Below are 14,902 nucleotides of genomic sequence, written 5' to 3' on the forward strand. Positions count from 1 at the left end.
GTGTCTAATAGATCTGTATATGGGTTGCTTCCAGTTCATTTGTAAACCATTAAAAGGCATAGAGGATTCTTCTTACACCTTCCAAGCTAGAATAGGTGTAAATATCACCTATTCTCCAGTTTCAGATCAGATAAGCTATCTTTATTAGATACATGTACATCAAAACACAGTGAAATGCATCTTTTGCATGGAATGTTCTGGGGGCATCCTGTAAGTGTCACCATGCTTCCAGTGCCAACATAGTATGCCCACTACTTCCTAACCCACAAGTCTTTGGAATGTGGGAGGAAACACACATAGGCACACGGGGAGAATGTACAAACTCCTTGCAGACAGCAGCGGGAATTGAACCTGGGTTGCTGCCACTGTAATAGCATTACGCTAACTGTTACACTACCGTGCCTGCCCCTTCCCACATTCCAAAGACATATGGGTTAGGAAGTTGTAAGCATGCTACGTTGGCACCAGAAGTGTGGCGACACTTGCGGGCTACCCCCAAAACACTCGACGCAAAAGATGCATTTCACTGTGTTTCAATGTACATATGACTAATAAAGAGATCTTATCTTAAGAAAAATGCTGGAAAATACCAACAGGTCAAACAGCATCTGTAGAGAAATACAGTTAATGTTTCAGGTCGATATCCTTTCACAGACCATTTACTTAGTCTGTTTTCTAAATTTTAAAGTCACTGAAGGGGAGGGGTGGGGAGAACAAGAAATGTCTGTGATAGGGTGGAGACAAAGTTTGGACAGCACTAATTTATCACTGAACAGAGGGTGAAGTCTGCTTGTTTAAATAGCAGCTAGTCTGAATGGAGGTGCAAAGAGAAAACAGAAATAAATGAACAAAAACATACTGGAACTGAGGTTCAAAACACAGCAGTTGCCGTTAACCTGAAGAACAGCAGAGTGCTAGGAAAACTCAGCGAGTTAGGTAGCAGCTGTTAAAAGGAAAAAGTCTCAACTGTCCAGGGATCGAAAGAGTATAAACTGCAGCTGATGGGAATAATGAAACAAAAGCAGAACCTGCTGGAAACACTCAGCAGACCAGGCAGAATCCACTGGAATAGAAACACAAACACTGAAGCATCAGGCTCTCCCATCATACCAATAAACCTGTTTAACAATGCATTCAAAGCAGAACAGCAAAGTTTAAAAGGGAATTCCTTCCTGTGCACCTGCCTTTTTATTCACTGGATGGAGGTGAGAAAGAGGGAAATGCTTGCAAACCAAGCCTCTCAAAAATGATCATTTACAAATGCTTTACCTGGTTAAGGTCTACACACTTAGTTCTACATACTAGCCCTTACATCCCATTATACAATTGGCATTAGTCACATTACAAAACTAATCTCACTGCAACAGAAGAATGGAGACAAGAAATTCTGCAGATACAGGAATCTGGAGCAATAGACAAAGTGCTGGAGGAACTCAGCAGGTCAGGCAGTATCCATGGAGGGAAATAAACAGTCGACATTTCGGGCTGAGACCCTTCATCAGGACTGGAAAGGAAGAGGGTGTATTGCAACAGAAGAGCCTAGGAGTCCATTACTGGGGAGAATGCCAGTCTTTCTGCAAATGAGCAATGAATTGATAAACTGAAATGGATGAACGAAGAGTAGAATAAACATCATGACATTTGACATACCAGCATTATGAGACACCAAGGGTGGCCAAAATATGTGTAAAATGGGTTGTTTCTGTTACATCATTGGGAAGTCTTAAACAAAAATTGTGCCCAAGTCAAAAATAAAAAGGCCATGATTATGCTCAGTAAGATTTTCTTTAAATTATCCTCTCACATCAGTGGTAGGGAGGCTATTGGAGAGGATTCTTAAGGATAGGATTTATGAGCATTTGGAAAACTATAACCTAATTAGGGACAGTTAGCATGGCTTTGTGTAGGGCAGGTCATGCCTTACCAACTTGACTGAGTTCTTTGAGGTGGTGACAAAGGTGATGAATGAAGGAAGAGCAGTGGATGTTGTCTACATGGATCTTAGTAAGGCATTTCGACAAGTTCCATCATGGTAGCCGAATCCAGAAGGTTAAAGATGCATGCGATGCATGGTGACTTGGCCTTTGGATTCAAAGTTAGCTTACCCATAGAAAAAAAAAGAGGGTATTGATCAACGGGTCTTATTGTGGCTAGAGTTCTGTGATTAGTGGTGTTCCATAGGGATCTGTACTGGGACCTCTGCTGCTTGTGATATATAACTGCACTGTGTAATGAATTGACCTGTATGATCGGTTTGCAAGACAAGTTTTTCCACTGTACCTCAGTACAAGTGACAATAATAAACCAATACCAATATAAATGACTTGGATGAAAACATGGGTGGGTTAGTAAATTTTCAGATTACACAAACATTGGTGGCATTGTCAATCTTCTACACTATCTGTAAAGGATACAGTGGGATACAGATCAATTGCAGATATGAGCAGAGAAATAGATGCTGTTTAATCCAGGCAAGTGAGGGGTTGCACTTGGGAGATCAAATGTAAAGGGAAAGTACGCAGTTAATGGCAGGACCCTTAACAGCATTGATGTGTAGAGGAATCTTGGGATCAAAGTCCATAGCTCCCTGAAAGTGGTAGGGTAGTAAAGGCAGTGTATGGCATGCTTGCCTTTATTAGTCATTCATTGAGTTCAAGAGTCAGGAAGTTATGTTAAAGTTTTATAAAACTTTAGTTAGGCCACATCTGGAGTATTGCATTCACTTCTGGTCGCCTCGTTATAGGAAGGATGTGGAGGCTTTGGCGAGGGTGCAGAAAAGGTTTACCAGGATGCTGCCTGGATTAGAGGGCATGTGCTACAAGGTTGGACAAACTAGGGTTGTTTTTTGTGGAGCAGAGACCAAGGAGAGATCTGATAGAGGTTTGTAAAATTAAGAGGCATGTAAAATTGAGAGGCATAGAGAGAGTAGACAGCTGATATCTTTTTCCCTACGGTCAAAATGTCTATTGCTCAAGGGCATGCATTTAATGTGAGAGGGGGAAGTTCAAAGGAGATGTGTGGGGTAAGTTTATTTTTTTTTAAAAAAAGCAGAGTGGTAGGTGACTGGAATGTGCAAGGGGTGGTGGAGGAGGCAGATACAACAGAGGTGTTTTAGGAGGCTCTTAGATAGGTATATGAATATGCAGAGAATGGAGAGACATGGACTATTTGCAGGCAGAAGGGATTAGTTTAATTAGGCACCATTAGCTTAATTAGTGCAGCACAACATTGTGGGTTGAAGGGCCTGTTCCTGTATTGTAGTCTATGTTCATCCTTGCAGTAATCAGCCATCAACAGCACCCTTCCAAAAATCTGGAGTGTTGCATCCTTCAATATTGAAGTGTTAGCTATAAATTAATCCTCAGATTTATTTAGATAAATTCTGTAGCTTCACAGAACGTGCACCTATAAATTGTTTGCATACATATACCAACTGTTAATTTTGCAACAGGTTGAACAGAACCACATTCCCAAAATACTGCAAAAAACCAACACAGAACTGTCAAGAGCATGAAATGAGTTATTGTTTTAAAACTGCTGTCATTTATCTCCAGAAATAATTTATAGCTAGAATTCATACATACTCAGACTTTACAAACCATTCAACATTGAGAATTCATTGCATTCTCTTCAACATTTGTTCTAACATTGTATGAAAACATTTACAACATAATATTTAAATTCTTCTCAAAACCAAATACACATTTGTCTGGCATGTAGAATACGAGATACATGAAGCCACATTGCACCTGCTCACCCCCATCTCCATCTCAAAGCTGGCTTTCAAAGCCCATGAATTAAACACAAAATACAGGTTTCACTGATGGATATTTTTCACCACTAGCAGTCCATCTAATATCCATATATTTCATATTTCATAACAGGATGTTGCCCTTCAACCCATCAAGTCTAAGCCAGCTCTTACAGTGCTCCCTGTTACCTATTCTCTCTCACATGCCCATCAACTTCCATCCCTACCCCATTGGTCCTCCTGCCACCCACCTACACCAAGAATAATTTACAACAGCCAATTAACCTACCAAGCAGCACATCTTTGGGTTATCAGAGGAAACCCAAGCACCCGGAGGAAGCCTACATGGTCACAGGTAGAACTTGCAAACTCCGCACAAGCACCGTCCAAAGTTAGGAGGAAACCTAGTTTACTGGAGCTATACAGCAGCACCATCTTCTGTGCCACTGCCATCAAAACAATATTCAAGCATATACATCTTTCAGATAAGCAATAATGGAGTTCACCAACAGAATCCATCTTTCAAACTTCTACAAAAGATCCAATTATAAACTAAACATGACTACCCAATGCATTGCCCATTGCACTAAAATGTTTTCCATTGACTGTGCATTCTGTGAAGTCGCTTTTTCTTTTTAAATATCCATAAAAGGGCATGTGGGACCCATTCATACCTTAGAAATCAAAATATCTTCACTGTGGATGGGCCCACTGTGGGTCACATTGTCTAGATTAAGAGGGAATGCTTCCAACCTCCAAAAAACAAAAAAGGTGCTTGTACTCAGGCACCACAAACCTCAGCAAGGCCAATTCTGGAGAGTGATGCAAAGGAAAGGCTCATTGATTTAGGTGCAAAAAAATCAATGTGGATATAGGATTGGTTAAAAGGAACAGAAAGAGCAAAAATAAACCAACCACTCAGGATAGCAAACTGTTGTAAACAACAGATCATAGAAATTAGCATGAAGGTACACCATTGGCCGATACTGCAAGGCGATTAGAGTACAAAAGAGAAGTCTTGAAGACATTGGACAAAGATTTAGTGAGACCTAATTTGGAGATTTATTTTCTATACCCAAGGGAGGATCTACTTGCCTTAAGGTTAGTATAGCATAGGATTTACCAGATTAATTCACCAGCAGTGGAGGGGTTGTTCTATAATCACTGGAAATTAGGCAACCCCATGGTGACTGCAAAGGAATTGACACAAGGATATTTTCTCTAATTGAAATCTAGAACTGAAGGCATACTCTCAGGATGAGGGCAAGCTATTTCGGGTGTCGGTGAAAAATTTCATTAGTCGTCCTTCGTAAACTTCTTTGCAAATCTTTTCTACCCCAAGAACGGAATATTCAGTCAGTCAGTCATCGAGAATGTACAAGACAGAGATCAATAGATTGTTCGAAACTAAGAACCAAATGGATGCAGGGATGAGGCAGGAAAATGGATTGTGGATTAAAAGTTCAGCCATGATCTTGTTGAATGTCAAAACAGGCTCAAGGGACCATTTGGCAGACTTTTTTTTTCTCTTACTGTTTAAGTGCTACTGTGGTAGGTGTGCCACAAACAAAACTGACTCATTTCAGGGCAGGTCACCTACTTTTAGATAAGTACCTATGTTATTGAAAGCTAAAGCTGCTACGAGGATACAAATTATAACCAAACCAAAACCTATTTAATTGCATACATTTTCTTTTGAGAAATATAACTGCTGTAAATATAATGATTACCATATTTGCTAAAAAAAAAGTTTCAAATTAGCTTCAGCTGTACAGAGTAAAGGCCATAAAAACAGTAGTGGGAAAGGTTGGTCAGGATAACTATTATACCTGTAACCAACAATTTTTCCAACAATGCAGAATCATTAATTTCAAAGCATGACATCCTAGTAGATAAAAAGGTCAATTCACTGGAGATTCACACTCTGCACTTTACTGGTAGTTTCTGCTCACCTCCAAAAGGTCAGACATTGATTCTTTGCAATGAAAAATAAGATCACTTGGAAATGAAACAGGGTTTCCTAGTTGAAAAAAAAACTAAACGAAACTGAAGTAATTGAACTTGGATGTGTTCTTATAACCCCAATGCTTACACAGCATACATAATTTAAAGTGTAATTAGACAAGAAAACCACATGTTTATGGTACTTTGATGTTCAACTGAAAATTTAACTAGAGTTATGTATACATTAATGTGACAGTACATGCTCCAAACTTCAAGTGGAACATTTTCTGTGCAATCAAAAGAAAATGGATGAAATGTTCCAAGTTCTTTTGAATGTGCAAAAAGTAAGCCCAACAGCAAAACAATGTGGTCAAAATTGAAATTCTTAACTGAAATAGTCCACTGAAGATTCATTGAGATTTCTTATTTAGTATGTCCAAATTAGTACCATTACACTGTGGACACTGGATCAGAAAACCTTCAATGGGTTATCCTTGCACCCAATTCACAACAACAGTGTACAGTTATAATGTTGCTCAACTATTTGTTTTAACTGTAATAAAATTTAGTAGAAAATTCTCCCAATTAATTGTCCTGCAATCTCTTAAAACTGGAAAAGAGAATGTCATAACCTGCAGCAGTAATGCAGCTGCTACACGTGGAGTTGGCACATTCTCCCTGTGACTGCAAGGGTTTCCCCAGGTGCACCAGTTTCCTCCTATATCTAAAAGACATGCTAGTATGTAACTGGCTGCTGCAATTTACCCCAGTGTGGTTGGGAGGCAGGAATTGGGAAGCTGGTGGACATGTGGAAAAATATAAGTTATAGGGAAATAAATAGGAGAAATGAAACTAACAGGACTGCTCTAAGCAGGCATAGAACTAATGGACTGAATAGCTTCTTCTGTCACAAGGAAATACTGAGAAATCAGTGACTACAAATGGTCATAATGCAGATGTCTGAGAGTTCTGGATGTCCTTGGCATTGGCAATATCATTGAGGAATGTATACTCGTCATATTCACAACTACTTCAGGATATCTATTTGGCATCTATCACAAATGGTAATTCCTTACACTAGTGATCAACAGCCAATTTAGCTCATAATTAAGGATGAACAACATCTGCAATAAATCCCCGTGCAATTCACAATTGCAAAGCTAATTCCTGGTGCGGAGTCCAATTTGGCCATCATATCGTAGGAAAATAAAAGACTGCTCAATGAAATGACTCCCACTGAAACCGCTACTGTAGGAGAAATCGCAGAGCACAGAGTCATTGTCTGAAAAAGCATTACAAATTACTTTCATAAAAAAAACAAAAAGGTAATTTATTCAAAGCATATTTGGTCATCTGTATGGAGCCACAAGAGATGGGAGGGGTCTTAAATGAATATTTCTCATCTGTATTTACCATGGAGGTGATCATGGAAGCTAGGGAATTCAGGGAAAAGAATGTCTTCAAAAAAAAACACATTTCAAAAGAAAAGGTGCTGGCAGTCTTAAAGCCCATTAAAGGCGAATAAAACCCTGGGGTCTGACCAAGTGTATCCTTGGACATTGTAGGAAGGTAGGGAAGAAGTTGCTGGGGCCCCGGCAGAGATATTTGTATCATCATTCACCATAGATGAGGTACCAGAATATTGCAGGGGAACTACAGGCCAGCAAACCTAACATCAGTGGTGGGAGCGTCAACGGTGGGGATTCAGAGGGACAGGATCTACTTGCGTTTGGAAAGGCAAGGGCTGGCTTCAGGAGGGGAAATTGATGAATGTAGTGGTGCCTTGTGTGAAATGCATCTGTGGATTTCAGACCAACATATGGTGGCCTGAAATGATTCAGTAACAAAATTCAACAATCTCCTCATCAACACAAGTACACAAAATGTAGCGCCTGTAGGCTTGTTCGATGAAGATCATTTTCTTCAGTAGAAGTTCATTTTAGGCAGAGTGAAATACCCATTTGAATTTTCTGCAGTTCAATGAGAAACACTTGCAGTTAATACCAAAATGCATCTGCCTATTAGATTATTAACTATTCAAGCTTGCACTGTGTGACCAGTACATATACAGCTATAATGTGAATGACACAGCAAAACGTAGACTTCGGTTAGTATGGATTCACTGCAACACAAATCTGTTATGAAAGACAGTCATTTACCTTGGTCTGCGAAATGCAAGTCCATATTGTTGGCAAGCCAGGCCTACAGTGGGTGTGTAAATTATTGGCATGAATCTCTCAATATCTGATGTCAGTACTTTGTAGAAAAGCTTTTCATTTCGGTCTTGAAGGGCCATGAGAAAAATGTACCTTAAGCAATAAAATTTAAAAATAAATCAAAATCATAACAAGCAAGCAAATGAAACATATTCCATTACATATTATGAAACCTTAGAATCATTTTAAATGCATTTAATTTGCATCTTGAGTATAAACTTATTAATTTGCAACGAGAACAAATTGTACCACAACGCAACAACTTGAAAAACAGAAAATGTTAGAAATACTTAACAGGTCAGGCAGCCTCTGGAACAAGAGACAGTTCATATTTCTAATCAAAGACCAAGTACAAGATCAGAATGGGTCTTCAATCTGAAACTGTTTTTATTTCCACAAATTGTGCCCGGCCTACTGAGCATTTCTAGCATTTTCTGTTTTTATTTCAGGTTTCCAGCATCTGCAGTTTTTGATTTTCTTATGATAACATTCTACACTGCCATGTGATTTGAAATTTAAAAATTCAGATTGTATACATATTTATCCTTCAAACAAAATGGGTCTGTTCAAATTACCTATAAACATTGTGTCTTTGCAAGATGCAACATTGTGCAGAGTTCTGTTCATTTCCCCTTTGTGTTCAATGGATAGATGCAAGATATATTGAAAGCCCAGGGACCGGTTAAATTTAATCCTCAGATTCTAGTCCAGACTGAAATAATCCTCAATTGAAACAGCAATGAGAGAGATAGAAGTTCCATACCCCATCCAGGATCCCTTTTCCTGTAATTCATTCAAATCAAAAGTCATTTACCTTGATTGTTAAAATAGTCAGGGGACATTATACAGTCAGAAACAGAGCTGACATTTTAGGTCAATGATTCCTCATCAATACCTAGCTCTGACCATGAACCGAGTGTTTGTGGTTATAGTTTCTTTGCTTTTCAATACCCTGAACATCAATTCTGTTCCACTCTCCAGGAAATGCTGCCTGACTTGGTGAGCATATCCAACATAGTTTTGTTTTTAAGTCTTTTTTGTAAGATGTTTGAGAATATCTGGTAAGGTTGTTAAACCAGGTGATGTGACACTTCATTCTGTTTTTAAAAAAGGTTACTCAATGAATTTTCTCTCCTTTTTGTTAGTTCAGTGAATGTCTAGAATGCTCACATCTAAAGTTGACAATGGAAGTGAACCAACTTGAACTGTTAAGATTAAGTATCTTCTATTTCATAACTATTGTCATCTGGCCATGAGACTGTAATCAAGGAAGGAGCAATCAAAATGGGGTGTCCATCTAGTACAGGCATAAAACTTTTCCCCAATAAAAATCCAACAGTTTTCAAAATGATACAATCAAACCCTTCTAAACACAATAGAGCATGCTGAAAAATATTGTGCCAGAAATGCAAATCTGAGATTTGGTTCTTTATTTGAGATGACCGTTAGAATCAGAGTGGTACAGCATAGAAATGAGCCCTTCAACCCATCCATACTGATCTTTTTGTCCATCTATCCTAATTTCATTTGCCCACATTAGTACTGTATCCTTCCACATCTTGCCTACTTAAATTTCTGTCAAAGTATCTCAAGAAATATTGATTAATATAATTGTATCCAATTCCACTGTGTCCTCTGGCAGCAAGTTCCAGATATCAACCACTCTCCATGTTAAAAAACCTTTGCCCCTTACATCCCCTATAAATTTACTTCCTCTTATCTTAAAACTATGCCCTTGTTTTTGAACCCCCTATCATGGGAAAACAAAGATTCCAATTATTGACCCCATCTATGCCTTTTATAGGTCTATCAAGTCACCCCTCCACCTCCTTCACTCCTGGGGAAAACCAGTCCAGCCTATCCACTCTCTCCCCTTAGCTAAAGTCCTCCAATCTTTTCCAGTGCCAGGATTTTACATGAATAAACACACAAGGTGGTCTTCATGGTTTTATAGAAGGTCACAAAATGTCACAAGGCTTGGGGAAATCCATGTGGTTCACATGGAACTCAATGGAATAAGAGTCAATGAAATAGGCTTTTTGTGCCAAGGTCAAAGGCCATATCCAACGGTCATAACCTACACGGTGACCTTGTAACATAGCCACTAGCTCAAACACTGCCATCTGCAGTGCAACTTTGTACTGTCTGCATATCTAGTTACAAGCAACAATTTTTCACATTTTTATCCTCTAATAACTAAAAAGGTTTAAACTCAACTGCATCTTTGTTCAATTCTTCTTTCAAATAACAATCTTTCCAAACAGAAGGAGAGCATGCAAAAAATTCTCATTTCAGGCATGTGCGTCAAAGCAGCACACACACACCAGCAGCAGACAGGAATCTGTGAGAACCTACAATGTGTGGGCTAACACCAAGTCATTAATATCGTCCTGATTTCTTTGCAAGATGGTTGAGAGGAAACCAAAAGTTTACTGTTGCACGCACTTCTGCCCAAACTTTGAAATGTCAGGTACAGATAATCCATACACAGCTGCTTTCATACTCCTTTCCCTTACATTCCATTCCTCTTTTATATCCATTAAGTACAATTAGTTTCACAGCATCTGCATTCAGTGGTACATATTGTTTACTAAGATAAACGAACAGTTCTAATGCATTTTTTTTGTTTCAGTTAATGGAGCATTTGGCAGTCAAGATTTCAAGCAGTGAGAACATCTGCATTTACAACAGGCTCTGAAGGATTTACATTTTGTAGTGCAATTCTATCCATTTAAAGACTGATAAATTAATGCCAACCACACATTTTGTAAAAGCTAAACACATCTCATGAGCACAATATATTTTCAGCCACTTTGAAACCAGAAAATATAGCTTTAATCTGTGCTTTTAACAGTTCATCAGATTACACTCCAAAATATTCATTTATTTAAGAGAAAACTTCATTTACACTGTTCTTAGCTAGGATTTCAGTCACACCTTTGTTATTTCATAAACCCATGCTTCTGAAGCAGAAGTTGCAGTTTAAAAAGTTAAATCACAGTTAAAGATAAAATATAGTATTAAGCTAATTTGCATTGGACACTTAAAGATTCAATCTTTTTTTAAAATGGTACTCAAAAAGATAGACAAACGTGGGCAGGAAGTACTTAAATGGGATGGGCAAGTGGGTGGTAGTTTGTCAGGTCCTTTTCCATTATTGCAGTTGGATTGGAACAGCCTGACTAGCTCTAGAGCACACATTTTCAGCACTACAGCCAGGATGTCACCAGGTCCATAACCTTCCTGTACTCACAGTAGTACATCGAGCTGTTTCTTGATAAGAAATGGACTGATGTGAACTGGTTTGTAGAAGACAATGGGAAGGGAGCTCTGGTGAACAAAGGGTTACTCTCTCTCCCCACCCCCCCCCCCCCTTCCTGGTAAACAGCTTGAGCCACCTCACCTACTCATATAGTCTCTACTTGGTGTGATAAGGAGTTGCTGAGCTTGGCTGACAAGGAGCTTCAAGGCCACAAGAACAGGGTTGTTTCAGACTAACTGTGAAAGATATGTCAACCTGTCTAGCTGCACACAGCAGCCTTGGCTTGACCAATGGTAGCATCAGCTGGTCAAGCATACCCAAAATATGGGTATGTCAGTGCAGTAGGTGGACACCCACTGGAGAACAATGTATTTAAGTTTGTTAGCACCCTGTATTCCTTGAGTCAGGCCACGTACAGGGAAGAGCAGTACTGACTGTTTGCTCCTCCATGTACCCCCACTCCCGCTAGCGTTAAACTAATAAAGCATTAATCGTAAGTTCTTTGGTTCTGCTGTTGTCTGATTTATTACAGAGCGCGGGTCGACTTTCATAGTTAATGACTGGCTTTTACAAGGCCAAGATAGAATATTTGTTCACCACTTCAGCCTTAGCTTTCAGTATGCTGTTTATCAAGCTTCCCTTCTTTCTACTAGTTGTTTAATTATCCAAAAACATTCTCCATAGGATGTGATAGGCATGGAAAAATCTGATCAATTCTGTTGCTTAGGTGACAAATCTGCATCACTTCTACAATGGAGCATGCATTTGGTCCTGTGGTGTAGTTTCCCCTTTTTTTTTGAACATGCTGCTCCTGGCATACTCTTCTCAGCACAGCAGTGTAGCGGTTAGCGTAACACTATTACAACGCCAGCGACCCGGGTTCAATTCCCGCTGCTGCCTATGAGGAATTTGTATGTTCTCCCCATGTCTGCATAGGTTTCCTCCTGGTGCTCCAGTTTCTTCCCACATTCCAAAGACATACAGGTTAGGAGTTGTGGGCATGCTCTGTTGGTGCTGGAAGAGTGGCAACACTTGTGGGCTGCCCCCAGCACATTCTCAGCAATAAAAAAAGACTTACTTCACTGTGGGTTTCAATGTACATGTGACTAATAAATATTTTATCATATCTTATCTTTCAATCAAGTTTAATCTCTAGCTTGATAGTAAGTGCAGAGAAAGAAGTATGCCATCCATGTTTAAAGATGTTCCTTGAGCTGTCACAACATCTTGAATGCTCAATCTTGAGCTGCTAAACCAGTACGGGCAGCTGAGAAGAGCTTCAAAGTTGGTTTAGGAAACAGTTGAGTGAGAACTTATAATAGAGAGGCAGGTACATCCAAGATCAGCAAAGAAAGCAGACTTTGGGAATAAAAGCAATTGAAAGGAAAGCAAATTCTTGGCAATAACCACAATAAACAATAGCACTCAGTACTGTAAACATTCATGGACTAAAAATAAAAGTTCAAATTTTATAGCCTAGAAAGAAAGGAATCGAAGCAGCTAGAGAAATTGAAAAAATTCAAAAGCTATTCAAGTGATACAAATCAAGCAAAGCCAGGGATGAATGTACTGCAAGTAGAGATTTCTATTCATCAATATGCCACATTGGAATCTATAGGACCGCACATTTAAGTATTTCCATCTTCACCACGAGTGCATCATAGTCAGTTCAGTAAATAGCCTTAACGTAAATGTTCTTAGTAAATGAAAGTATATTAAGATTGGAACATTCAGGTGTTACAACTTTTAGTATAGACTATCCAGCTTTGGAAACGCAAATAGGCATTTCGCATTAGATTTAGCAAGGTGTTCTTTCTAAACTTGTATGTAAATTTTTATTCATCTTACCGATCAAGATCATCTTTTCTCATTTCATAGTTCCTCAGCACTTGAAGGAGCTGAACATCCTGGCTAAGAACACAGGGAGGCAATAAGCCATGGATGCCCAGTTGTTGCCTCTCCTCCAATGTGAAGGCCATGTCCTAGGAGGGAAAAAAAAGACAATACACTCTGGAATTATTACCTTTGCTACAAATACCAACTCTTAAATGCCAGCCTGGAAATCTAACTAACCAAATTTGACAAACAAACTTTCCAAAAGGGACTGGCAACTTTGAAAGTCTGCCAACTGAGAATCAACTCAATTTAGATCTGGGGGTTGTGGGGGGGGGGGGGGGGGGGGGGGCGGGGGAAGGAAAGAGGGGAGTGCGGGGAGGAAGGTGGGAAGAAAAAAGGACTGGAGTTAGAACTTTTGATGACATGGAAAACCTCTAGGAGAAGGTAAGCTAATACTTCCCTAAATTCTCTTAAAAAAATACATTCATTTTCCAATATTTTAAATCACCAATGGACAGAACAAATTAGTGTGTTATTTTAAATGTTGCAGCTTTCTTTCCATAACCACATGGCCAATTTTTGTAGCAATTCCTCAACTCCAGCAAGCATATCAAGTCCAAATCATTGATATAAACTACAAAAAGGCCCTTCGTAAGACCTTTGGAACCCTACTAAATTTGGTAAATTGGTTTATCATCATCAAGTGTACCAAGGTACAGTGAAAAAGCTAGTCTTGCAAAGCATTCATACAGATCAATTCATTATAATGGTGCATTGAGGTAGTACAAGGTAAAACAATAACAGAATGCAGATTAAAGTGTTACAGTTACAGAGAGTGCAGTGCAGGTAGACAGCAAGGCAAAAGGCGCAAAACCTAGGTCAAAAGACAAAGCAAAAATATTACTTCTGTCCCCCGCTATTGTATCAATTTGGAATCCAACTGGCCAGATCACCTCAGATCTCAAGGGCTTTAACCTTTCTGATCAGCTTGTCAAACAGCTCACTAAAATTTTTGGGCTACAACAAACATGCTAACCTCTTCAACCTGTCTTTATTCTCCTTTCACAACAGATATTGCTGAGATATGATATTCCTTTAACCAATCCATGCTGACTGTGCTTGATGAGGTGCCATTCTAAAACGTGGAAAATCTACTGAAAAGTTGTCAGCATTGTCCTGAGATATCACCTTTGGGATTTTTAAAATATGCAGCCTTCTAGTTCAGTGTCCTAAGCAATAATTTCAGTAGCACAGAGCTGTTGTTGATCAATATTCGATGTGTCTGGCCAGTAATCTGTCATTATTTGAATACCCTCAAAAGGATCATCTGATAAATCATTGTGTGCTTAAATAAAAGTATTTGGGTTTTTTGGGAGTAGGGTTCACAGGATAAAGAATAGAAGGAAGACAACCAACATTTTTCTTCCTCCTGTAAATACTCGATTGATTTTCTCAATTAAGAGCAATGCAGGAAAATATCCCAGTCTTTTCCCCCCCAAGTGGACTCCAAATCACAAGTGCAAATAGTCCATCAAAGAACATGAACATGCTGGAAAACTAGATCAAATACTGAGGATTCTCAGGATCAACTTATCTGATACTTCAAAAAAAAAACTGGGAGTTTTCTTAAGCAAATATTCAAATATTGCACTCTTATTTGAGACTAACATTGTGCACAATTACTTTTTTCCATCTTGGAAAAGCCAAAACAAAATGTTAAAAAGACCTACACAAAAGAGAAGGGCACATGGAGAGCATGATATTGAAGAGTTAGAGGAAAATAATGTAAAAGGTCTCCTACACTTTAATACTACTTTTTATGTACTGCTTTTTAATACACAAAACTATCCCAAAGTAAAGCAACCTGCAGTTGCATTGCTGCTACTCATCCAA

General features: G+C 39.0%; 1 protein-coding gene across 1 annotated transcript in view; it reads right to left on the minus strand.

Annotated features, from left to right (window-relative positions):
* me1 (malic enzyme 1, NADP(+)-dependent, cytosolic) overlaps window positions 1-13,152 on the minus strand; it is a 241,267-nt gene extending 228,115 nt beyond the window's left edge. Inside the window, exons 1-2 of the mRNA XM_052024700.1 lie at window positions 13,022-13,152; window positions 7,855-8,004 (exon numbers count right to left, since the gene is read on the minus strand). Coding sequence (XP_051880660.1) covers window positions 7,855-8,004; window positions 13,022-13,152 — 281 coding nt within the window. The remainder of the gene's footprint in view (window positions 1-7,854; window positions 8,005-13,021) is intronic.
* Between the last annotated feature and the right edge of the window lie 1,750 nt (window positions 13,153-14,902).

The sequence above is a fragment of the Pristis pectinata genome, chromosome 10 (assembly GCF_009764475.1).
Source record: "Pristis pectinata isolate sPriPec2 chromosome 10, sPriPec2.1.pri, whole genome shotgun sequence".
NCBI lineage: Eukaryota > Metazoa > Chordata > Chondrichthyes > Rhinopristiformes > Pristidae > Pristis > Pristis pectinata.